The 27,212-nt window shown below is 46.8% G+C and overlaps 1 protein-coding gene across 5 annotated transcripts in view; it reads right to left on the reverse strand.

Moving 5' to 3' along the window:
- Positions 1–27,212, reverse strand: part of CRTAC1 (cartilage acidic protein 1) — a 151,668-nt gene that overhangs the window by 121,245 nt on the left and 3,211 nt on the right. For all 5 annotated transcript variants that reach the window (XM_052660772.1, XM_052660773.1, XM_052660771.1 and 2 more), the window contains exon 2: positions 8,599–8,798. In XM_052660772.1, coding sequence (XP_052516732.1) covers positions 8,599–8,798 — 200 coding nt within the window. The remainder of the gene's footprint in view (positions 1–8,598; positions 8,799–27,212) is intronic.

Genomic DNA, 27,212 nt, shown 5'->3' on the forward strand with positions numbered 1-27,212 from the left:
TTATATTACTATTTTGGAGCAGCTTTTTATAAATACTCTTCAATACTCTGTGAAAATCAGTTTTTTTGACAGAATGCTTTAAAAAAAAAAGTTAAGTTGAAATAAACAAATAAACAACAAAACCCAAATAAGCCTGAGGTTCTTTTCGACCCAGAGAGGCCTTTGCACCCTTGTTAAAGAGACCTAACCTATCCTTCTTGAGACCATCCAAATGCCACCTCTGTGATTCTCATTGGGAAGGACTCTCCACCTGCTCCAAACTCCTGGAACGTTTGCATCTCCCTGGGGGCACAAGTTACCTATGACTCACTGAAGTGAGTGTGTCTGTCTTCAAGGACAGTGAGATCTTTTAAAGCTCTGAATCCCTCTCTCAATTTCCAACCACCCATGGGACTGGGAGTCCAATGGTGAGCTGCAGGTTGAGTTAATGTGGTGGGTGGAGGGTCACCCAGGAACCAGGTGTGATTTTAGGGACCTATTCTTAGGGAACTGTCAATGAATAGAAATAATACTAGATTATAGGAATAATAATACTTTGTTGGTGATATATCTCTTTTAAGTATGTTCTCTTATTCTTCTAAATAATATGTTTGTGGGCGGTATACTTCTCTTATTGCTGTGAAATTAGTAAAACAATACTATTAAAATGTTCATAGGTAATGGCCGTTCCATCTCTGAGAAATATCACCTAGCGCCTGACCTTTGACTTCCCAGGTGGAGCAGTGGTAAAGAATCCACTTTCCAATGCAGGAGACACAGAGACTCGAGTTCAGTCCCTGAGCTGGGAAGATCCCCCAGAGCTGGAAATTGCAATCCACTTACCCCACTCCAGTACTCTTGCCTGGAAAATCCCATGGACGGAGGAGCCTGGTAGGCTGCAGTCCGTGGGGGTGCTAAGAGTCGGACACGGCTGAGCGACTTCACTTTCATGCATTGGAGAAGGAAACGGCAACCCACTCCCGTGTTCTTGCCTTGAGAATCCCAGGGACGGGGGAGCCTGGTGGGCTGCCGTCTATGGGGTCACACAGAGTCGGACACGACTGAAGCGACATAGCAGCAGCAGCAGCAGCCAGTATTCTTGCCTGGAGAATCCTATGGACAGAGGAGCCCGGCAGGCTACAGTCCATGGGGTTGCAAAGAGTCAGACGCGACTGAGCACACACATGCACCTGACCTTTACCTAATGTATTAATGTTAGTTTCCCATTGTTGCTGTAACAAATTACCACAAACGTAGTGGCATAAAACAATACAAACTGATTATCTGACACTTGTGTATGTTCCAACCCTGGTCTGTGCTGAAATGAGAGTGTTGGCAGAACTGCATTCCCCTCAAGAAGCTCTAGAGATAAATCTCTTTCCTTACTTTTCCCAGCTTCTAGAGGCCACTCACATTCCTTGACTCCAGGCCCCTCTCTCAGAGCCAGAAATGGTGGGTTGAGTCTCTCTCACATTGGATCACTAGGACCTCCTCTTCTGCCTTCCTTTTTTCACATTAAGGACTGTGATTACATTGGGCCCACTTGGATAATCCAGAATAATGTCCCTATCTCAAGGTCCTTAACTTGATCACCTCTGCAGAGTCCCTTTTGCCGTGCAACGTCACATATTCATTGGTTCTGGGGTTTAAGCCATGGGTATCTTTGGAAGGCCATTATTCTGTCTACCACACCTTCTGACACCTTACTCTGTGTGTGTGTGTGTGTGTGTGTGTGTGTGTGTGTGTTTGTGTGTGTGTGTGTGTGTGGCCAGTGTAACACAGTAAGGGCCTCAGTCCTCTAAGCTGTCAGGAGAGTCTGTGACTTGGAGGTGAGAGTGGATTTTTTGCCCATTGCTTCTGGCCACCCAGGGCTGAGGAGAAGGAAGCTCATTTATAGCACTGAGACATCTCTGGAAAACCTGCCATGCACTGCTGAGTAACCTTTTTAGAGAAGTTTTAAGAGTGGTTTTAAAGTCCTGGCTCCTGCTCCAGCGCATTCCTTGTTAGTATTCAAAATCAAGGGCAGTCCATGCTTAACTATAGCAGAAGAGCTGGCACCCTGCAATCATTCTTCCATGATACTGATGACAATGAATCTTAGGGTTAAGGGTGACCCATTTAAGATATATATTTTTGCAGAGGAAGCTTTAGAGGAGGCTTTTTAGCAGTTTGAATCAGAGTATTGAAGTTCCTCAATCCAATTTTTAACAGCAGTGGCTTCTTTTAACGATGTAGAATAGGACATCCCCCTTCTTTATTACATCAAAATTGATAAAGTTCATACCCTGGAACCTATGTGGCAGTACACATAGTAAGTGTTTGAATAGCTATTGATATCACAACCCCCCAAATCACCTTTTATTTCTAGGCTATGAATACACAGGAAAAGATTGAGATTGGAAACAATATTCATTAAGATTTAAAATGCACATATTATTCCCAGCATTTCCGCTTCTTGGTATCTATCCCAGAGAAATATCTGCATATGCGTGTAAGGGTGTGCAGTACACCATTGTCTGCAATGGTCACAGATTACAGTCAGCTTAAACATCACTTGAGAAGTGGCAAAACAAAGGCAGTACATCCACACAAAGTAAGTTAAAAACATTAAGTTAGATCCACATGTTTGAGCAAAGAGTATGTTACACACTGAAGAAAAGCAAGTTTTGAAACAAAAGTTTGATACCCTTCAAAATTACATATTTTTAAAGTAGACATATGTAACATAGACATTTCCATAAGTATAAGCACCAACCTGGAAACAATTGCTATTCTGGACGAGAACTGGGATGAGCTTGGAATAGGGATGGGAGGTTGATAAAGATGGAATTTTTCTTTATCTATATTGCGTGGATTCTTTTGCAAGAAAACATATTCATGCTATCACAATGTAAAATGTATCTTAAACTTAAAAAGAAATTGAAATAATCTAACACTTCAGGTTGTCAAAACTGATGATCAAATCTATTACAATATTATATTTTATAAAAGTTAAGGCTAAAATTTCAAAAGTATTTTTCCTCTTTTGTTAAAAGTCTGTGTGTATATATATATGTATATGTACAATATATATTTATACTTATGACATACATCTAATATATGTATATGAATGCAACATCTATCTACTCTATCTATCTACACATACTATACACATCTGTTGTTGCTGTTGTTGTTCAGCCACTAAGTGTATCCAGCTCTTTGTGACCCCATGGACTGCAGAACAGCAGGCTTCCCTGTCCGTCACTCCTCGAGTTTGCCCAAACTCATGTCCATTGAGTTGATGATGCCACCTATAGATACCATATATATCTATGGATACTTGTAATAAAATCCATAAATGCTGCTTTGGTTAAATCATAGATAAATATATCATTCTTTATCATTGTTCTTATTACTTATAATGGCAAAAATATCTCTCATATGATTATGACTAATCTGGTAATTGAATCAGTTTGCCTTTCAAGTAATTCAATTAATTTTGGTAAATTTTAAAAGTCTTCTGACATAGTTACAAAATTAAGAAAAATGAAACGCGGGTGTACAATATGTAGCATCCCTTTAAATGAAACCCTTCCAAGTGTGAGGAATGCACTAAGGTTTTATCAAGTGGATGCTCTTTGTGTAGAAAAACTGATCTAAATCGTAATTTAAATTTTACAACCACTGCAGTCTTTCCATCTGGGGAAAACTTCTTGGAAACTGACAGTGTAGAGGGGTTATCTCAGACCTCTGGGGATATCCCAGGAAGCAAAAGCTCCTCTGAAGGAATTGTGCAAGATTGACACCAACAGGGATTCTGTTCCAGACTGCATGAGACTGTAGATTGGGTGTTTAGTTCCACTGAGAAAAGGAGGAGCCACCAGGTTTTTTATTTACCCAGGGAGCTCATCTCGAAGATCTTCAATGGTCTGTTCATGCACCAATGTCTCCGGGGGTGATCAAATCCTCCCCTCACCCCGCAGGGAAGAGACTGTAGGCAGACCCGCAATCATGCACCTGCCGGTTAACAGATAAGCCCTCCACATGCGGAGGCACTCGCCCAGCTGTGGTGGAGGAGCTGAGCCGTCCCGCTCCCTCCCCCATCCCCGCAGAACAAAGGGCGGTCACCGTCTGCTCCTCCCAGGGTCGGATGAAAGCACACACCTTCCATCACAATTAACTTAAGACTCTGAAATACAACACAAACTCACCCACAACATGTTCAGAATCAATGCCATCAATACCCAGAATGAGGATACCAAAAAAGCAAAACAGAACAAACCTATTCAAGGAGTAAATACTCAAAGCAACAGGCTGGAATCAGACATGCTACAAGGTCAACAAATCTAAGACAAGTTCAAGTACAGTGCATCTTATAAACTGAAGAGTTGGCCATTATCCCAGGGGTTGAAACCCAGATGCCTTCAGGGGCTGGCTAATGGAAAGGTCTACAAGATAATAGAGAGTGGGCCTCTCAGGAGCTGGACCTGAGGTGCCCACATAAAGGCATTCACATTTCATTTTTCAAAGTTTCAATTCCCACTACGTGATTCCTAAACAGCCTCTACCATCAAACAGAGAAGGAAACAGAGTTAAATATGGGTATATGTTAGGCGCTCAGTCATGTCCGACTCTTTGTGACCCTATCGACTGTAGCACACCAGGCTTCTCTGTCTGTGGAATTCTCCAGGCAAGAATACTGGAGTTGGAGCCATTCCCTTCCCCAGGGTATCTTCCCAAATGACCCAGGGATGAACCCAGGTCTCCCACATTACAGGCAGATTCTTTACTGCCTGAGCCACCAGGGAAACCCCAAATATGGGTGTGGGGTGGATGAAACTGAATAAAAGTCAAAATCAGAAACACCGCCAAGAACTCCACAGGGCATGAAAGGCAGAGCAATGATCCTAGCTGTCATTACTTGAAAGGGTAGTGACCACTTACTTGGTTTATATCTTCAAAGGTAATAATAGCAAGGCAAAAGTTAAAAGAAATGGCTTACTAAGCTCAAATATGACGGGTTTAGATTAATCAGATTTTTTAACATAAGTAATTGAGCTGGATTATGAAAAGGTTGCACACATTCCCTTGAAAGGCTTTAAATAAATGGAGCCTCCAAAAACCATAGGTGTGACCTTACTGGAGGGCAAGGGGTGGACCGAATGACCTCCCAAGGTTCTGATGTAAATACGTCTATATAGTCAACTCCTGGTTATCCAGCCCAAAGAAGAAAGACAGTGACAAACCATCCTGAGCTGAAGATAATAAAAAGTTATATTTGCCTTTGGAATGTATTTTGGTACTTAAATTAGAACGTGTCTTTCTGACGCTCTGAGAATTCACAGTGCTTCATAACAGCCACAAAGAAGGCCTGACCTAGAGCTGGGAGGCTGCCATATTTCGCCATCCTGCCCTCCATGCAACTCTTCTTTTTTGCTGGGGGTGCAAACATGCATGCTAAGTTGCTTCAGTCTTGTCTGACTCTTTGTGACCCTATGGATTATAGCCCTCCAGCCTCCTCTGTCCATGGGATTCTCCAGGCAAGAATACTGGAGTGGGTGGCCAGGCCCTACTCTACGGGATCTTCCCGACCTAGGGATCGAATCTGCATTTCTTATGTGGATTCTCATTGGCAGGCGGGTTCTTTACCACTAATGCCACCTGGGAAGCCCTTTGCTAGGGGTGAGCAGCATCATCTTTCAGAACACCCAGCAATCCAAACTTTCTCAGTTAGGAGCCGCCTAGCTCAGTCTTTCCTTGAATTATGGTTGATTCAGGATGGTCTAGGTTGCTTTTCTGGAGGATGACTCCCAAGTGCTGCAGGCCCCACAGGAAGCAGCAAGCTGGACAAGCTTTGGACATCTACTCTAAACTGCCTGTGAAAGATGATCTAGCTTCTCTACCGTAGAAGACACAAAAGTAAATTTATTGAGTTCCTTGGAACAGAAAGTGAAAAAAGCTTCACTGGAAAGGAAGATGAGGGACTTCCCTGGTGGTCCAGTGGTTAAGAATCCTCAGTCCAGTGCAGGGGATGTGGGTTTGATCCCCGGTCAGGGAACTAAGATCCCACATTCCGCAGGGCAACAAAGCCCACGTGTCACAGTTGGAGAGAAGCCCAAGTGCCACAATTAAGATCCTGCATGCCACAACTAAGACCAGACAGATAAATATAAAGGAAAGGGCAGGGCTTCCCTGGTGGCTCAGTGGTAAAGAATCTGCCTGCCAGTGCAGGAGACATGGGTTCAATCCCTGGTCCAGGAAGATGCTACATACTGAGAAGCAGCTAAGCCTGGGTGCCGCAACTATTGAGCCCCTGTTCTAGGGTCTGGGAGCTGCACCCACTGAGCTCACACGCTGCAACTACGGAAGCCTGCACGCCCTAAAGTCCATGGTCTGCAACAAGAGGAGCCACAGCCGTGAGAAGTCCGTGCACTGCAACTAGAGAGTGGGCCCTACTTATCACAGCCACAGAGAAGCCCTCCCAGCAATGAAGTCCCAGCAAAATAACAACCAAACACAGAAATAAATGTTTAAAATTATTTAAAAAAAATAAAAGAAAGAGAAGATTAAGTGAATGCCCAGCACCGGGAAAGCAAAAAGCAGGATGCTCAGGAGATGCAGTAACCATCCCCTGCACCTCAAAGGATGGGTGGGATGGAAATCTGAGCTGGTGGCCCACCATCCAAGATGAAAGGAGAGCCTGCTCATCACAGTAACTTGTAGGGGCCCCAGAGGAGGGAAGGATGGGAAGCAGGGAAGTTGCCTCACTGTTCTTTGTCCTCTGTTGGCTCCCAGTGCCTACCAGAGGGAGGCTGGTGTCACCTGGCAGGAGGCAGGACCAACCAGAACATCTCAGGAGTGCCTCCCAGCCCCTCACCCAGAGACCCTGGTGCAGTGGCACAGGCTCCAGTTGGCAGGATTTGGCCAAGAAGACTCTTTTTGGATTTAGACAGTCACTGGACAGACACAGACCTGAACACAGACAAGCTGCCTGGCCCCAACCCTGCACAGGTAATAAGGGGATCGTTACAACCGTTTCTGTTTCTCCTTTTTTTTATCACATTCTGCTCTTTAGTTTTTCCTTCTGATGTCCCAGAGCTGTGCTGTTACAATGAAATAAAGTTCAGTTCCTTGGGCACAGTAGCCACATTGCAAGTGCTCAACAGTCTCATGCCCGTGGACACTATATTGGACAGAACCAACACAGAACTTCTACATCATCATAGAAAGTTCTGTTTGTCAGCCACTAATCTAGACTTCCAGGAGAACCTAGAATCTAGGAATTTCTACTCTTTTTGGGGGTAGAATAAAAAAAGGAAGAAACGCACGCACGAAGTATCTTGTCTATACATCATTACCACTGATCTTCACCGTGTGTGGTAGGCGGGGGTAGATTTCAACACACCCATTTTGCAGATGAGGAAAGTGGAGCTTTCCCCACTTTAAGTAATTTGCACATGGAACACAACTATTGGATAGGACAGGATTAAAACCAGGTTTTCTGGTTCCAAAGTCAACGCTTTCTACTGTTACATGTAACGCTACAAATAATGTTACTTGCCATTTACTTTGTTCAGTGCGGCCATAAAAACTCCGGCCTTCCAGAATGAGGTTGACAGGCCCTTGTTGTGTTTTTATTGATTGGCTGATTTTTGAAGTGATAACTAAACTTTGTACAATGTACTTTAGCAGCTCTATAGTTAGAGAGCCTTGGGGTTCAAATCCTGACTCATCCTCTTACTATTTACTTGATGGAGGGCAAGTCACTCATTGTCTCTGAACCGTAATTTCCTCTTCTTGTCTATTTACTTCATAGTATTGTCAAGAGGATAAGACAGTGTATGTGAAAGGCTTAGCACAGTGTCTGGCACATATCTGTGCTCCATAAATAATGATTATTAATGGCAACTGGAAGAATTTACAATGAACTGTCAGGTGCAATAGCCTGTTAAAGCTTTTAACAGGACGAGGAGGCGCATTGCTATCCCCATTTTTCCAGATGATACATCTGAATCTCAGGGCACAAGGGGCTCACTCAAGGTCATGCAACTAGAAAGCTGTAGATCTAGGGCATGAACTCAAACCTTTTCTTGCTACACAGTGTTGCTTCTCAGGAGAGAAGGGAGCAGGGGTACCAAGGCATGGTTTAGAAGGAGTTTAGCCATCCCTCTTCACCCCCATATTTCCCCCTTCTCTGAAACAGGCAATTAATGATTTCTTAATCTTGTGTAAAATGCCATGCAAAGGCAGCTTTGAGCATCCCCCTCTATCATAACTGCTACCCTCAAGCCCCTCCTATATAGAGATTCTACAGTCTCATTGGTAAGGAAGTAACACTGGTATAACTAAGGCAGCTGAAATATGAACAGAATGCCTTGAAGCACAGCATTCAAATCTTCTCTCTGGAAAGCCTGTGGATCAAACCGCTTTCTTCCAGTCTACCCTCCATCCCAATTCACTGCTACAGCAAAAGGGCAAGGATGCAGCCTCCCAGACCCCAGCTGAGCCCAGCCAATACCCGTGTGAGCGAGAATGCGTGTTGTTGCCAGCCATTGGGTTCTTGGAGTTACTTATTATCCGGCCCTATTGTAGCAAAAGCTGACTGATATATCTGTCAAACTCAAGGTGGGAGGCACTTACCCAGCCACAACGATCTCAAAGTCCCCATCACGGTCCACATCAGTCACTGCCACTCCGTAGTTGAGCTGGGTGGGGTTGCTGTCATAGTCAGGGGGCAGGACCGAGTTGGTGACTGCCGTGAACATGGGTTCAGCCCGCTGGGACCCCTCCGTCAGGGGCAGAAACCACAGCAGCAGCAGGAATAGAAACACCTGGAACATCTGAAACCAGAAGTCACAAATGTTACTGACTGAAAGCAGCCCAGGAAAATCGAATCCCAGGTTGGCGCAGAAGCGCCTTTCTTCCCACTTCCTGGAGGGCTGCCACTTCTCCACAAGACCCGTCCTGGCTACGCTCTTTCAAACTGTGACCTTCCCCCATCACTGAGGTCACCCTCATGCTCCTCGGCCTTTTCGCTTTCCACAGCATCTATCATTGTATAACATGCCAGATGACTTCCGCATTCATCGTGTTTTACTATTTAGTGGCTATCTCCCTCAGCTAGGACATAGGCTCCACCAGGGCAAGGATCGTTGTCTGTTTTGTTCATGGATGCACATTAAGCCAAGGACAGTGTCTGGCACATAAGAGACACTCAACACATATTCGGGAGGGAAGGAAGGCACGGAGGGAGAAATACACATGCATCTTTCATGCTCTGGGAGAAAGAAGAAAACAACAGATCTCAGACGATCCAGGGACAGGTGAGACCTCCATGAGGGTCCCTGTCTAGAACAATAGCAGAGAAAGTAAAGGATTATCCTTGTGTGGGACCGACCCCGGAGGTAGCCCAGCCAGAATCTGTGACTTGGAAGGTTCCCCTGCCCAGGTCCCTCCCTAGGGCCGCTGGCCGTCGCCTCCAGACCAGGAAGCAGTCAGTTATGGAATGTATCCCAGCAGGAACTGGCGGGCGGCACATCATTCACTGGGAGAAATTAAACCATTGTGTGTGTTTTATTATAAATTAATTATGTATAATCCATTGTATAATTCATTATTATATCTCTAACATAACTCAGGGTGTTGCCAAACAGCCTGGGGCTACAGGAGCTGGTGGCAGCCACCCAGGAGACAAATGAGAATGGCCAAGTGGAAGGACTCCACCCTCTCCTTGTGTGAGCAATGAAGACACTTAGAACACTAGAGACAGCACCACCCTGAGATGCTGCCTGCAGGCTTAGAATCAGAGCTCTCAGAGCATTCCAAAGGCTCCCTTGGGACAAGTCCTATGAAGTCTGCACCATGTCCCGTCCCACAGGCAAAGCAGTGCCTTCAGAGGGCGGCACACCTCTTCCTGATGGAGCTTTTCCTGCTGGCTTGACAGTGTGTCTGGCAGCCAAGAGCAAGGCTGAGTGAGGCTGATGTCTTAATGAAGAGAGGATCTGAAGACTGATTCCCCAGATGGAGACAGACACTCCTGCCAGCATAGGAGCTTTCTCCAGTTCAGAACCCAGAGATCAAAACGAAAGGCCCAGGCTCTGTCTTCAGAGCTAAACGTGATTCAGAAGCCCCTCTAATTCCTCACTGGAGAGGCTGGAGAGAGACCCAGGGGCAGGGCTCCAACTGCAGCGTAGAAACTAACCTCGGTGAGCCTTCCTGGGAAAGAAGTTCTGGCACTGTGTTCAGAGGGCACATGCCGGGTGCTGCACTATCAGATGAGGTCAGTCCCAATTACCGAGATGTCTGAACATGACAGCATCATCTCCTGGGCTGTCTAATCACCAAAGGCAAACACATCACTCCGAGAGTTCTGTGTCTTGGCAAGAAGTTTGGTTGGATAAAGGGAACTCATAATTGGATTAATGAGCAGCTGGGGTGGGGTGGGGTAGTGAGAAGCTAAAGAGTATTTAATAACCAGTATAAACATGTTGACCTGTAGGGTGGATCTGAAGGTCACAGGGCTTTTCAAGGTATGAACTCTAGTGTAGGGGTGGCAAATGAGTTTCAGCCTGACAGCCAAACTGTTGGCAGTGGCTTGAGAGTACTGTGAACAGCTTACAACATTTGCAGTGGACATGGAAGGAAAAGCAGTACTGAGCATGCCTTCTAGAAGATCTCAAGTTCTTCCTAGCACTGTACCTGAAAATAGGGTCACTGCCACCAGGGAGTGGTAGGTCATATAAGGGTCCTATTAGGGTCATATAAACATCAGGTAGAGATTTTCTAATGAAGGCCATGAAGGGCACAAATCCAGCCTCTTGATTTATCTTTTTTTGAAAAGTAAAAGCTTTAATTAAAGGAGCCATCTGAAAGAAATAGCTACTCTGTGTTATCCATTTCCATATAAATAACCTAAACCTGGGCTTCCCAGGTGGTTCAGTGGGTAAAGAACTCAACTGCCAATGCAGGAGACATAAGAGAACCAGGTTTGATCCCTGGGTCAGGAAGATCCCCTGCAGAAGGGAAAGGCAACCCACTCCAGTATTCTTGCCGGGAAAATCCCCATGGACAGAGGAGCCTGGCGGGCTACAGGCCATGGGACTGCAAAGAGTCGGACACAACTGAAGTGCCTTAACACACACGCAGCCTAAAGCTAGATTAAAAAGAAATAACACACCAATAGGCTGACCTCTATTTTGCTTGATGGCCTTGAGCAAGTCATAGCCTCACTGCGTGCCAGCTTTCTTCTCCAAAATGAGGGTTTGGGAGTAGATCTCTAAAGGTCCTTTCTGGCTCTAAAATTCTATGATGGATTAATTAATATTTTTTAGAAGCAGGCCTTTGGCAGTTTTTCTCCCAGCTTTTTCCATAAACTTCAGACCAACCTGTGTGGTTTTCCTTTCTGAGCATATTATTAATAAATATATTTTGAGCCAAACAGCTTTTCAGCAGAGCTCTATAGCGGTTTCCTTACAGGGGCCAAGGCCAGACAGGAACTGGCCATCATTAGCGTGGAGGTGAATGCACCAAGCAGGGGCAGACCAGTGGATGGTCTCCCCCTGGGGGGTGGGCTGAGAGTGGAGTAGGGGGAACAGGTCCTTTATTTTTCATTTTTCTGCTATGCCAAAGGCCCTTAGCGTACCCACCAGTGCTGCTCAGCACCAACTGAAAGTTAGAGGGTCAGCTGAGGGCCTGCTGGGGAACAGGTATAGCGGGAAACTTAGGAAAAGCCCTGGCAAATACTCACCCTCGATCTCAGGCCTCAGATGAAGGAAATCACTGAAATGCTCCTCTATACCCTGGCTGTTCAGTGGTCCCCAGATCAATAGCATAAGCATCAGCTAGGAGTTTCTTAGATACGCAGAGTCATGGGCCCTACCCCAGACTTAATTAAGCAAAATGTGCATTTTAACAAGATTTCAGGTGGTCTAAATGCATATTAAAGTTGGAGACACACTGCTCAACCTTAGCTGTATAATGAAATCACTTGAGGAGCTTTAAAAAATACACGTCTGAAAATAATTTCTTGGCTGTGACACCAAAAGCACAGGCAACAGAAGAAAACATAGATTAAATGGACTACATCAAATTTAAAACTTTTGTGCATCACAGGATGCTATCAATAGAGTGAAAAGGCAACCTACGGAATGGGAGAAAATATTTGCAAATCATATATCTGATAAAGGACTAATATCCAGAATATATAAAGAACTCTTGTAACTCAACAACAACAAAAGAACCCAATTCAAAAGACCTGAATAAACATTTCTTCAAAGAAAATACACAACTGGTCAATAAGTATAAAAGAAGATGCTCGATGTCACTAATCACTAGGGAAATGCAACTCAAACCCATAATAAGATAACACTTTGCATCCATTAGAATGGCTATAATCAAAAAACCAGAAAATAACAATTGTTGGTGAGGATGTGGAGAAATTGGGACCCATATGCATTGCTGATGGGACTGTAAAATGGTGCAGCTGCTGTGGAAAACTGCTGCGCAGCAGCAGTTCTTCAAAAAAGTCCAAAAAACAATTACCATGTGATCTAGCAATTCCATTTCTGGGTATATACCCAAAAGAATTGAAAGAAGGGACTCGAACAGATAATTGTATACCCCAGTTTGTAACCGTATTATTCACCATAGCCACAAGCAAGTTACAGGAACCCAAGTGTCCATCAATCTACATGTCCAAAGTGTGGCAAATACCTACAATGGAATATGATCTGCCTTAAAAAGGAAGGAAATTCTGACACATGCTGCAACAGGAATGAACCTAGAAGACATCACGCTGAGTGAAGGACGCCAGTCACAAAAGACGAATGCTGTATGATTCCACTTCTACGAAGTATCTGGAATAGTCAAATTCATTGAGGCAGAAAGTAGATGGTGGTTACCAGGAGCTGGGAGGAGAGGGGAATGGGAAGTTAGTGTTTAATGGTTATGGAGTTTCAGTTTGGGAAGATGAAAAGTTCCGGAGATGGATGGTAGTGATGTTTGCATGACAGCAAGAGTGTATTTAACATCGCTGAATCAAATACTTACAAATGGCCAAAACAGTAAATTTTACGTTGTGAATATTTTACCATAATAGAAAAATACTTATGCCTGGGCTTCAACCCAAGGTATTCTCACTTACTTGGTATAAGATGCAGTGGGGGCATCAGAACTTTAGAGGCTCCCTATATGATTCTAATTTGCAAAATTTGAGAAACACAGTTCTATACCAGGGCTTTAGTGCTTCTCAAACTTTCAGTTCAGTCGCTCAGTTGGGTCTGACTCTGCAGCCCCATGGACTGCAGCACGCCAGGCTTCCTTGTCATTCACCAACTCCCAGAGCTTGCTCAAACTTATGTCCACCGAGTCAGTGATGATATCCAACCATCTGGTTCCTTTCTCCTCCTTCCTTCAATCTTTCCCAGCATTGGGGTCTTTTCTAAGGAGTCAGTTCTTTGCATCTGCTACTGCTAAGTCGCTTCAGTCGTGTCCGACTCTGTGCACCCCCAGAGACAACAGCCCACCAGGCTCCCCCGTCCCTGGGATTCTCCAGGCAAGAACACTGGAGTGGGTGGCCATTTCCTTCTCCAATGCATGAAAGTGAAAAGTGAAAGTGGCCAAAATATTCAGGACTGACTTCCTTTAGGATTGACTGGTTTGATCTCCTTGCAGTCCAAGGGACTCTCAAGAGTCTTTTCCAACACTACAGTTCAAGAAAGCATCTCTTCTTTGGCACTCAGCTTTCTTTATGCTCCAACTCTCACATTCATGCAGACTACTGGAAAAACCATAGCTTTGACTAGACAAACCTTTGTCGGCAAAGTAATGTCTCTGCTTTTTAATATGCTGTCTAGGTTTGTCATAGCTTTTCTTCCAAGGAGCAAGTGCCTTTTAATTTCATGGCTGCAGTCACCATCTGCAGTGATTATGGAGCCCTAGAAAATAGTCTCTCACTGTTTCCATTGTTTCGCCATATCTTTGCCATGAAGTGATGGGACCAGATGCCATGATCTTAGTTTTCTGAATGTTGAGTTTTAAGCCAGCTTTTTTACTCTCCTCTTTCACCTTCCTCAAGAGGCTCTTTAGTTCCTCTTTGCTTTCTGCCAAAAGGGTGGTGTCATCTGCATATTTGAGGTTATTGATATATTGATATTGATATATTGATATTTCTCCTAGCAATCTTGATTCCAGCTTGTGCTTCATCCAGCCCAGCATTTTGCATCATGTACTCCAGATATAAGTTAAATAAGCAGGGTGACAATATACAGCCTTGACGTACTCCTTTCCCAATTTGGAACCAGTCTGTTGTTCCATGTCCAGTTCTAACTGTTGCTTCTTGAACTGCATACAGATTTCTCAGGAGGCAGGTAAGGTGGTCTGGTATTCCCATCTCTTTAAGAATTTTCCAGATTGTTGTGATCCACACAGTCAAAGGCTTTGGTGTAGTCAATAAAGCAGAAGTAGATGTTTTTCTGGAACTCTCTTGCTTTTTTGATGGTCCAACAGATGTCAGCAATTTGATCTCTGGTTCCTCTGCCTTTTCTAAATACAGCTTGAACATCTGGAAGTTCTCAGTTCATGAACTGTTGAAGCCTGGTTTGGAGAATTTTGAGCATTACTTTGCTAGTGTGTGAGATGAGTGCAATTGTGAGGCAGTTTGAACATTTTTTGGCATTGCTTTTCTTTGGGATTGGAATGAAAACTGACCTTTTCCAGCCCTGTGGCCACTGCTGAGTTTTCCAAATTTGCTGCCATATTGAGTGCAGCACTTTCACAGCATCATCTTTTAGGATTTGAAATAGCTCAGCTGGAATTCCATCACCTCCACTAGCTTTGTTTGTAGTGATTCTTTCCAAGGTCCACTTTTCTTCACACTCCAGGATGTCTGGCTCTAGGTGAGTGATCACACCATCATGGTTATCTGGGTCATTAAGATCTTTTTTGTACAGTTCTGTGTATTCTCGCCACCTCTTCTTAATATCTTCTGCTTCTGTTAGGTCCATACCATTTCTGTCCTTTATCGAGCCCATCTTTGCATGAAATGTTCCGTTGATATCTCTAATTTTCTTGAAGAGATCTCCAGTCTTTCCCATTTTATTGTTTTCCTCTATTTCTTTGCATTGATCACTTAGGAAGCTCTTGGAGGAGGTCGCCATTAGCCCCACCATAGACCTGCCGAGCAGACGACCCACAAACCGCAAAACAATTATACCAAAGAAATTCTCACACTGTTAAGAAAGTTCTAGGACCCACAACAGATTTCCCAACCTGGGGATCCAGCAAAGGGACTGAGAACTCCCAGCTTTGACTCTGGAGGCCAGAGGTATTGATTATAGGACTTCCACAGGACTGGGGAAACAGACTCTTGGAGGGCACAAACAAAACCTTGTGTGCACCAGGACCCAGGAGAAAGGAGCAGTGTCCCCACAAGAGACTGAGCCAGACGTGCCTGTCTGCATCCAGGAGTCTCTGGTGGAGGCATGGGTCAACAGTGGCCTGCTGTGAGGTCAGGGGCACTGAATACAACTGTATACAGTGGGCAAAAGTCCTTTTGAAAGAGGTCTCAAGCTTTAATATGTACTATATGAATCACCTGCAAGTCTTGCTGAAATGCAGATTCTGATTCAATTGATCTGCAGGAGGGCCCAAGAATCTATATTTTGAATAAGCTCCCACATGATTCTGATGGTCCTGGTTCATAAACTACACATTTATGGTCCATAAGCCATATATATATATACTATAGTGATTAGTTTAAGAAACTTCTCTGTTTCTAGATCTAAGACGCTGAAACCAGTCCTAGGGCTGCAGGCTTATTGATCATTAGATACTCGAAGTACTAGGTATCTTCAGCGCAAAGTGAAATTACCACAATTGATAGGGAGTGACAAAGAGAGATTCTGACTTTAATTCTGACAAAGAATTGAGAAGAAGGAAAAGGTTGGGACTGGAGTGGTGGCAGGGGCAGGGGATGTCATCAGGTCTAGTAGGCAATGCTGCTGCTGCTAAGTCACTTCAGTCGTGTCCGACTCTGTACGACCCCATAGACGGCAGCCCACCAGGCTCCCCCATTCCTGGGGTTCTCCAGGCAAGAACACTGGAGTGGGTTGCCATTGCCTTCTCCCTAGTAGGCAATAGACAGCTATTATTAATGGCCAGAGCCTAGAGAAAATGGGGCATGGGCAGGAATTTGCAAGCCAAGATAAATAAGCAGGCCAGTGTGTTTCCCTAAACCCAAACCATCATGGTATAGAGCACTCGGAGGCACTTAATGTTTGTTAAACAGAAGAAGGAAGGACTCTGTCCAAATGATAACATGAATCAGCAGAAACTGCTTGCAACTTGTTATACAGTTATTTTGAAACTGTTCTTTCCCCCAAAGCAGTGCTTCTTAAACTGTAACATGCTTACAAATCACCTGAGGATCATGGTAAAATGCAGATTCTGATTTGGTGGGTCTGGGGTGGGGCCTGAGATTCAGCATTCTAACAAGCCTTCAGGTGATGCTGAGGCTGCTGGTCCCAAGACTCTACTTTCAGAAGTAAGGCTCTAGACTGATGATTTGAAACCCTGGCTGCCCAGTCAAATCACATGGGGAGTTTTTAGAGATAAGTTGCTGCCCAGATCCTTTACCCCAGTTTCTGATATAACTGGTCTGGGGCAGGACTCGGGTGCCACATACTGTATTTTTAGAAGCTCCCCTGATTATGTTAATGGTTCTGCATCCAGATTCTCAGCCTGGGCTGAGAACCACTACCCTAGACTCGTGGTCCCCAGATGGGAGTGTAAGCTGCAATTGGAGTTGAAGTGAAAAATGTTTCTGCTACCAGAATTCATCACCAGCTTGTTGAGGTCTATTAAGAAAATCTATTTAGCCAGAGAGTATCATAGGAGGAGGCAGGATATGGAGTTTGGGGAAGAAAGCAGAGCAGGATGGTACTGCCTGGAGCAGAAGGCCAGCAGGTGCTGGGTGACCCTACATTTTACACGGCTGGCTCAGAAACCTCCTGTCACACCACTGTGAACATCTCAATCTTCTAGAAGAACATGGAGAAAAGCTAAAAATAGAATTTAAAAAAGTAGGTTGAATTGAACGTTTTTTGCTTTCTTGAATGGTGTGTATCAAGCACCTACTATGTATCTACAGGCAGGAGTGGCGTTAAGTAGTAACTGATGTAAATGCAATGGGAGGATCCAGGGGCAGCATAGCCCAGGGAAGGTGAGGATAAGTACCAAGGGTAGAGTTTGGGCAGAGGGCACACGGCATAAGCACCCAAGCTGTTCCTGCAAGGGAGGAGGGAGGAGGGAGCAAAGAGGGGTCTTAACAAGGGTGAGAGGCAGTAGGACTTGTGTTTCAGGCAGTAGGAAGAATGGCTTTGTAATAATCTCTTAAAAATGTTCTACAAGCAAATATCTTGAACAATCCTCAGTGAAATAGAGAAAAATAAATAAACAAAGAGTTGAGTCAGGGGCCTGGACTTGAACTTCAACTCCACCAGAAACTAGCAGGCGACCTTGAGCATGTTCCTTAATCCTTCTGATCTCAAGTGTCCTCATCTGTAACATGGGAATCCTATGACGTGCCGTGGGTTTAAGGGTTAAGTGAGCTAGGGAATGCCTCTCGGAGGCCAGGCTCACTGCTTCTTTTCTCGCCGTTCACACAGATAGCTGTAAGGCTAGGCAGTCTTTAGACATTGGCTGTAGGTCACATGCAGCCAAACTGTTTTCTGCAGCCTCGGGACTTTTCTGAAGTGGGTCTGAAAACTGGTAACCAAGCAACCTAGATCTCTGATGTGGGGTCAGGCAGCTGTGGGGAGAGGCTTCCAGGGCAATTTTTAGGGCAAGCAGTTTTTTAGCGATGATCGCAAGCACCGAGGACACCACCCTGAGCTCTCACAAAAGCAAGGGCCCCGAGTGCTTCAGATGTGGGAACCAGTGGGGAGCACAGGCCCTTTCCAGAAGCTGCAGGAGAGCAGAGACTGAGGAAGAGAAGCAGCCATGGAGCACTCCACCCTGCATGGGCTTGGCCACCAGGGACCCACAGAGGGAGCGCCTGGGACTGAGGCATCCTCGGAGGAGAGCTTGGGGAGCTCACTGACCCACAGTGACACTTCCTGTGCGGCCCCCCGACCACCGGTACCCTGCTCCATGAGCTGGGGACTGCTCCGTGCCCAGGTCCAAGGAAGAAGGCTGGTCAACATTTGCAGTACAGGGGGAGGGGTGCTGCGGAGGAAGGGGAACAAAGATACCTAGATTAGACACGCGGAGGAGAAGAAGAACATTTCCACACAGGTAGGGTGGTGTAGCTGAGCGGTAAACGATGCTAAGTTAGCTGAATCAGGAGAAGCAGGAGGAGACGAGAAAGAAGACATTAGACTCCTCAAAGTCTGGAGAACCAGAAGTCACCCCAACCTGCCCTCCTAGCACTGCCTATTTAGAGGTCCCACATTGGGGGCACTCATTTTTCCCTCTTTGGGTTCCCATCCAGAGGACCTTCCATTCATTGGCCAAGAGCACTGGTTCTCAACCAAGGGCAGTTTGCCTCTCTTGCCCTCAGTATCTGGCAATGCCTGGACACATTTTTGGTTGCCCCAACCAGGGAAGGGGGTGCTATTGGCACCTAGTGGGTAGAGGCCAGGGATGCAGCTGGCAGTGGATAGGACAGCCCCCTACAGCAAAGAATTATCTGGCCCAGCATGTCATAATGCTGAGATTGAAAGCTCCTGGACCGGTGCATTATTCCTCTTCTCCAGGGGGCCTTTCCTGCCTGCCCTTCCCACTCCCCATCACCTCGATACCCTCCCTCCTATGGGCTCTCCGCTCTTTCTACCTGTTGCTACTCTGAATGCCTACCCCTGTATCATGTCTCTTCCCTTGTGGACTGAAAGCTCCTTGAGGTCAGAAGCCATGCCTCAGGCATCATTTCTAATCTGGTCCTTAACATCTGCAAAATGCTTGAAGTTTGGATATGTATATAACTATAAACTGAGAGGTTTTGCATTTGGAAAGCAGTGTCTAAAAAGTCAAAGAACTTTGTCAGGGTCCCTAGACAAATCAGCAACAGAAGCCAGTCTATGCCTCAAAGTCTGACAGCCTTGTGAGTTCCACTGAACCTTTGGCAGCCGCTGCAGCACGGGAGCACCTGGTGGGCCTGGACTCCATCTGAGAGGCGTTCATTCATTCAAAAAACACTTATCAGTAGCAATAGCATCCTTGCTATCGCCATTACCTTCCAAGTACTGACTGTTTGCCAGGCACTGTGCATGCATTCTCTCATTTCATTTCCCATTTTAGAGACCCGGAAGTCCAAGCAGTTAATAATACTCATTAAGGACCTATGCCGCCTTGTGCATGAGGCTGGGAGACTCCATTTGTCCTCTCACTTGCAGAAACACCATTTCATTAGCCTGCTGGTCTCTCTGGCGCCTCCCAGCCTGGGTTCCCTGAGTTTTCATCTGCCTCTTTCTGGAGTAGGACCAAGTTTCTTTCCTGTAAGTGCAGCCGCAGGCAGCATTGGGAGCTCTCTCCAGGCAGAGGGAAGGAAGAGGAAGCCTTATATTTTCATGGTGCTGGGTAAGATGCATAGGACATAGAGGTGCAGAAGGGCTGGCATTTGTCTTCCAGGCTGGCAAGGCAGAAGAGGGGACAGGTGACAGCATGGAGAAATGCCAGTGACTGAGGCATTAGAATGTATGCTCCGCTGGGGCAAGAACTTTACTTTGTTCTCAGCTGTTTTCTCAGTGCTTGGACAGTGCCTGGCAGAGGTGCGTGAGACCAGGAAGTGAATAACTGAGTGAGTGACTGCAGAGCAGCCCCTGCCTTTCCCTCCACTGAGGCCATCTTTCCAACTTGTCTCTCCAGCAAGGTCATCCCTAACCCTTTTGCTGCACATGAGGCATCCACAGCCTCTTCCAACCTCCTAGCCGCACCCTTTCTTGGTGTCTGTCCCACCCCAGCCACACTGAGCCTCCTAGGGCTGCATGACCCTGCTCGGCCGCCATGCACACGCTGGCTCCTCGGCCTGGGATGCTTTCTTCACCTTGTCCCTCTGGCCAGTCCATCAGCGCCTCTCTCTTAGGCCTTCCTTGGCAGCCCTAGGCAGATGCTTACTCCTTCCACTGTGTGTTCCCATCTCACTTGGTTTAAGATCAAGTGAGAAAGACCATTTAGTGAAAGAGATTATTTAGTGTAGTGTCTAAGAACATCAATTCTGGAGCCAGTTGGCTTGGACACAGATCCTGGCTCTGACATATTCTGGCTGTGTGACCTTGGGTAAGTTACTTAACTTCTCTGTGCCTTTGTTTCCTCATCTGTAAAAGAGTGACAATAGTGGTACCTACCTTCTAAGGTTACTATGGGGATTAAAGGAGATTATCCACAGAAGGGGTTGGAGCAGTGCCTGGTACATAGTCAATGGTAGGTAAGTGTTACTATTAATACTACTCATTCCTCATATAGTACTTGTTATAAGAAATTGCAATTTTAAAAAATCTCTGTTTGCTTGTGTACAGGGTCCCATGAATTAGCCTGAAGAGTGATGATCAGCTCCAAGATTTACAAGCAGGGCAAGATGAGAGTAAGCGGGAAGCAGTTAACAAGTACTACCGCTAGTCAGCTGAAGGATAAGGGGGGCAGGACCTTGACAGTGTGGATGGAAAGACTGGGCAGCTTTGAGAGAGATTCGTGAAGCAGACTGACTCGGTGATCCAGAAGTTGTGAAAAATGAGGAGGAAGCAAGAACCAAATACGAAGCCAGATTTCCAGATTGAGTGTTGGGGTTTGAAAGGGTCCAGTGAACAGCATCCCACTTCCCTCCCTGTTCATATGCAGGATTAGTGAAGGGGAAGAAAGGCGAGGAGGGGAGGAGACAGGTGGGGCTCAGACAGAGATTTAAAAGCCACCATCATTACAGATACAGCTGTTTGGAAGGCCAGGCTTTGGAGTGGGGTCCAAGGTGCTTGCTGGTGTACTTGTACTCTCCTGCAGCCCTCCCTGTGGGGAGGGGTGGGCCTGAGCCTGCCTGGCTAAGCTCAGCACGTGGCAGAGAGTAGCATGGGCAGGGAGGTAAGTCCAGAAAGGGCTCTCCATGCCCAGTTCTCCCAAACTGACCCATCTGAGGAGTCCTTGCTCCAGCCCTTCAGAGGGGGGAGTGGGGAAAGAAGGGAGGGCAGGGATGATGCCCTGATCCTGGGGTTCTCAGTCTCAGCATTACTGATGTGCTGGGCCAGACAATTCTTTGCTCACGTGGAGGCAGCAGTTGGAGCCTGTAGAGCCTGCCTGTCTTAGAGTGAGGAGCGGGAGGTTTGAAGTCATGATCAGACAGGTTTAGAAATGGCATTTTAGATTTGGGGCAGCAGTGTGCAGGGCCGCTAGGCTGGCCATGTTTCCAAACAGTGAGTGAGAGTATCACAGAGGGGACTGGACATCCTGGATGACCTCCAAAGTTCTTTCCTGGGCGTAAGTGTCTATGGGTCAGGTTTTTTCCCTAAATCATTTAAAATGCATTAGTGGACCTTGCTATTTAAAAGCTTCCTCCTGGGAATGTTGCCGTGAAGCAATGATTCACTCCCTAGTCTGTCTTTGGTGGAAATCCAAATGATCTTCTATTCTATCAGCTTGCAGCTACCAAGATAGATCTGCGCTGGGCTTTCCTGGAGCAGCCTGGTTGCAGGAGGGGCTGGAGGGGGCCGGGGGTGAGCACCTGGAGGAGATGAAGAGGAAGAGAAACAGCCCATACAGGCTGAGCTGGTACCATGTCACATGTGGGTCCTATGTGGGCTCCTGAGGGGGCTTCCTGGTGGCTCAGACATTGAAGAATCTGCCTGCAATGCAGAACACCCGGGTTCTGTCCCTGGGTTGGGAAGATCCTCTGGAGGAGGAAATGGTAACCTGCTCCAGCATTTTTGCCTGGAGAATTCCATGGATAGAGGAGCCTGGCAAGCTATAGTCCATAGGGTTGTGAATTCAACTTTCACTGTCAGACCTTGCTTGATCAGTAGGACCTTTGTGGGTTTACAGAGCCCTGGGGCCAAGTGCCAGCTCTGGGAAGAAGGAGCCAGAAAGAAAGCCGGACTGGAGGTCCACTTTAATACCAAGGGCCAACTCTACCCCAGACTGGCTGCCTACATCCACACATTCATTTGTTCACCCACCAAGCACCTGTGAAGCCCCTCCCCCTGCCAAATGCTATGTTGCTGCTGTTGCTGCTGCTGCTGCTGCTGCTGCTAAGTCGCTTCACCCCATAGACGGCAGCCCACCAGGCTCCCCTGTCCCTAGGATTCTCCAGGCAAGAGCACTGGAGCGGGTTGCCATTTCCTTCTCCAACGCGTGAAAGTGAAAAGTGAAAGTGAAGTCACTCAGTCGTGTCCAACTCTTCGCAACCCCTTCAACTGCAGCCTACCAGGCTCCTCCGTCCATGGGATTTTCCAGGCAAGAGCACTGGAGTGGGGTGCCATCGCCTTCTCTGAAATGCTATGCTAGGCACTGGATTTGCAGTTGACAACAAAAGACATGGTGTCTCAGCCCCCGCTGCTTGCTAGGCAGCATTTCTCTTTCTCCGGGACTCTTCTCTCCCTGCCTGCAAAAGGCTCTTTGGATATACATAGCTTCTCAGATGACTGGTGCATGATTGCCATTCCAAGAAAGTCTGTTCTTAGAGACCAGGGCACAAGGGAACATGACATCCCTGGGGCAAAGCAAGAGAAAGGGCCCGTGTGCTCACCAAGTCTCATTACACGGACTGACCTCCGGAGGCTGGCCTGCCCTGGACTTGCAGGAAGCTCAGCACATTCACACCAGGAACTGGGTGAGGTCTGTGTGTGTGTCCACCCTCCCAGTTTGGGCGGGGAACAGTGTAGCTTTGGTCCTCTAAGGCAGAGGTTCCCAACCTTTTTGGCACCAGGGACAGGTTTTGTGGAAGGCAATTCTTCCATGGACAAGTATTGGAGGGAGAGAAGGTTCAAGCAGTAATGGGAGCAATGGGGAGCAGCAGATGAAGCTTCACTCGAATGCCTGTCGCTCATCTCCAGCTGTGCAGCCCTGTTCCTAACAGGCCGCAGACTGCACCAGTCCATGGCTCCTTGTTTGGAGAGCCCTACTCTAAGGAGAGCCTCTAGGGACTTCCTACCTCCAATCCTGAGTGCAAGGAAGGCAAGGGCAGGGCTAGGCCTTCTGTGAGAAACACCAGCTGAGGCTGCTCCCAGGAACCCTGCAAGGCTCCTCTGTCCATCCAGGCAGGGAATTGTGTTCCTGGGCATGTTGCCTATCCCCAACGAGGGTAGGGATGCCAATGCAAGTCTCACGAAGTGGGGAGGCTCTCCAGGTAGATGGAGAGGCAGTAAAGGAGGGAAGAAGTCCCCGCAGTCCCTTCCTCAGTCAACAGGACCTCTCAGCTCTGCAGTGACCCCCGTGACCTTGTCACTGTACTTATTGGACGCAAACAAAGGTAAGAGTAACTGGAAACTACAGGAAGGGTCATTTTACACTCTCGGCACTCTCGATTCTTCTATGGCTAATTAAAATAATATGTCAAAACGTCCCTTGGAAGAGATCTTTAAGAATATGTCTGTTAAGTAAACGAGGTTTTACTAATTAATGACATGCCTGCCCACCCCTCCTTCAGGTTCCTTGCAAAGTGTCCCTGTGCCAAGAGGGCTGAGCAGGAAAGGGTGGTGAAATCTTGGAGGGAGTGGGGACAAATCCAGCCCGCTTGTCAGTTGGGGAGCTCTCAGCTTCTCCTCCGGATGTTGATCAGATTTCCTGGGCTGGAACCAATTCACAGGGCCCCGGGACTGGAGTTTTTCCAAGAAGCAAACGTTTTTCTTCTTACGAAGTCAACATGATTTCTTTCAAGGAAAATGTTTATCTTCTTTTAAAGTGTCTAGGCTTTTTGAAGGGCAGATCTTTGGACTTTTCTTTGAAGATAATGATCATGATAAAATTGTCATTTGCTGAGACCACCGCTCCCCCCCCCCCGCCCCCGAACCCCGCAGGCCCTCACACAAGAGGCCTAGGGGGCAGGGGAATGATGCACCAAACTTGTACCATGAGTCAGTGGCATAGCCAGAAACAGAGCTTTCCAAACTCCCCAATTCTTAATAATAGCAATATTAATAATAACCTCTTTAGAATTTTCTAAGTGTTTTCACAGCCCATACTGAACCTTCACAACAACTCTTGGGGGAGTCTGGGTAAGTCACTCTTAGGAGACAGCAGATCTGAGGCGCAGATGAGCTTTGCCACTCACTTGCTGCGTGATTCTGGTTGCTCTCTTCACCTCTGGACCTCAGGGTCCTCAGCGGTGAAGTGGGAGGGTTGGGTGAGAATACTGCTAAAATCCCTCAACCTCTAACATGCTGTGAGTCCATGCTGTGATGCTCTGGTCCAGGGTTTCTCCATCTTGGCACTAGTGACATTTTTAGGCCAGACAGTTCTTTGTCGGGGCCTGTCCTGTGCACTCTAAGATGGTTAACATCATCCCTGGCCTCTACCCCCTAGATGCCAACAGCACCGCCTGATCCAGCTGTCACAATCAAAAATGTTTACAGCCATTGCCACATGGGCACAGTAATCTCTCCGCTCACTGGCCAAGGACTTCAATAAGGTCAAGATCATGTGGTTCAGTGGAGAAAGGTCTTTTTCTCCAACCCCTTCACACTTTTCCATAGACTTTTCAAACACAACCTCCTTGTCCTTTGCTAGCTTCTCATTTCTTAAATGCCCTCCATGGTCCAGGGGTGTCTAGTGTGATAATGAACCAATTGATTTCATGCTTTCTTCTAAGAAGAGTTCACAGGTTTATGTCCCCTAAGCAACCAGTTAGGCTCCCCAGAAATTCCTCGTAGAACCCTGGCTGGCCCAGAAGCCTGTATCTGCAGCCTGCAGGAGGCCCGGTGAGCAAGGGTTTGTCAGCACTCTTAAATCACTGAGCTCCGAGGAAGCCTTCTCCTAGCACAAAGATCCTTCCTAGAATCAGTAGCTCAGGGCCTTCCATCACACTCAGAATTATCCTGGGACCTGTAAAATTTCTTTTCCCCAAGCATGGCAGAACCCCCATATGAAAGCCCCAATGTGGGGGAAGGAAGACAGCAGCTCTGTCAAGGAGGTCTTGTCCACAGCACAGATGTTGCAACGAGCAGAGGCTGATGTGCAAACCTGGACGTTTGGTCTCTTTCACAGGGAAAAGGAAGACCCGGCGCAGTCCCCAGTGACCCCGTAATATTATCCCCTCCCATCCATTCTTCTTTATATCTCACCAAGGGCAGAGCCATGTTAAAGACTATCTTCCCTGATGCTCACTATCTTACCCTCATCACAGGAAGCCTCACCATTTTACAGAGGAGGAAACTGAGGCATGCAGAGGTTAAGCATTTGTCCAAGGTTCCTAAGCAGGAAGCGGGAAGTCACATTCTAAGCCTGCATCCTTCCCACTACTGAGCTGCCTTCCCAGCGAGAGCAGGTAATAAGGGTCTCTCATCTAGTGGGACTCATGTAAGAGGCAACTTCTTGTTTCCTCAATGTCTAATGCCGCTTCCACATTCAAACAAAAGTCTAGAGATCCCATGCTATCACTGTGTTTTATGTAATTATATTCCTCTGGTCTTATCCAAGAAAAATTCAAGCCTTGGAATGCAGGCACAACTCTTCAGACAGAGCTGGGAGCAGGCACAAATCCCTAGTCCAGGCTCTCAGAACCCTGCTTTCAAGGAAGGGACTGTGGCTCTGTGGTCCACATTATCCTACCACCCGCCTTCCCCACCTGAAGACAAAGACACAACTTGTCTGAGAGCCTGAAGGAGATGAGAAAACTCAAGCACCTTCCCTGGCAACAAGCATCCCTTGGGTGAGCCTTAGGGACAGAAGCGGATCTGCCTCTCGGAATCACTGGTTCCTCCTGAGGGTCACCGCCAAGTCTGCAGACACTCTGGGGGAAACTCCATGCACAGGGCAAAGGAGCAGGGTGGGGAGAGGACACCAGAGGAGGGGCAGCCCATAGGTCACTCAGCAAACCTCCTTCCCAGGGCCCAGCTCAGATGTCGACAGCCAGACTCAGAACAGAAAAAGGGCAATGGAAATGGTAGTATCTTCCAGGTCACCCAAGAAACCCTCACATGAGGATTTTGCAAAAATAGAACATCCCAGCACTCTGACCTTGAGCTGGGAGCCGCAAGGATGGGGAAATGGGCAAATACTGGTTGGAAATGCTTCGCTTCACCCAGAATCCAACTACTGGAGGTCCCATAGGCAGTGGTGTGACTACGGGACAGAGAGACCCTACTCCAGCATTCCTGAGCAGAAGGAAGAGCCCTAGGCTTGGGTTCCAAGATCATCTCGAGGGGCTGGGCACTTCTGATTCCTAAGTCCATGGAGAGAAACCTGGAGTTGCATTGTTTTTCCCTACATGACCACTTGGAATAACAAGACAAGACAATGGAGGAAGGGGAAAGAATAACTAGAAATTTCTATTACCTGTACATGTACATTACAAGAGCTTTATCTATTCCTTGCCTTCTCAGTCTGTATAATAGATTCAGAGGAAATTTTCCCCAAGCTACTAGATGTATTAATTTACCAATGTCTGTTCAGCCAGCAATCATGAACACTTATTTTTGCCTGGGAAATTGCATGGACAGAAGAGGCTGGCAGGCTATATACAGTCTGCAAGGCTGCAAAAGAGCTGGAGACAACTTAGCCACTACACAACATCAACAACTGTGCAGAACACGCATCAATCTCCATAGTAAAGAGGAAGCAGGTCATGGGAGCAGAGAGAGTTCTCAGTAGCAGGAAATCCTAGGACCCAGTCCTATCTCTTCCACCAGCCATGTGACCTTGGGAAAGATGCTTGCCTTGACTGGGCTTCAGTTTTCCCGTCTGTAAGTTGTTTGCACGTGGGATGGCTTTGGAGTAGGTGCTCTTCAAGGTCCCTTTCTTCTAGCTCTAATATTCTGGGGCTCTGTGAGTACTGAACAAGTTTAAAGAACGCACCAGCACCAAGCACAAAGGATAATTTCAGAGAGCAGGTGGGGCTGGGTACTGGCTCTATTTCCTTGGAATGCTGTACTTGTATCTATCTCCTTGCACCTGAGATCACAGGACCACCTGAAGTCCAGGAAGTACGTGGTAGAAGGGTTCCAATCAAGAAGGTGACGGTTAAAGGCCTGAGCTTGCTTAAAGCATTAAGTTACTATGGCCAGTGAAGGGCAAGAAGTGAGTAAGTCAGTGGTCCTGAGCTGGGTGCCTTTGGCGCCCCCTAC

Source organism: Budorcas taxicolor, chromosome 23, assembly GCF_023091745.1.
Source record: "Budorcas taxicolor isolate Tak-1 chromosome 23, Takin1.1, whole genome shotgun sequence".
In the NCBI taxonomy this organism is placed as follows: domain Eukaryota; kingdom Metazoa; phylum Chordata; class Mammalia; order Artiodactyla; family Bovidae; genus Budorcas; species Budorcas taxicolor.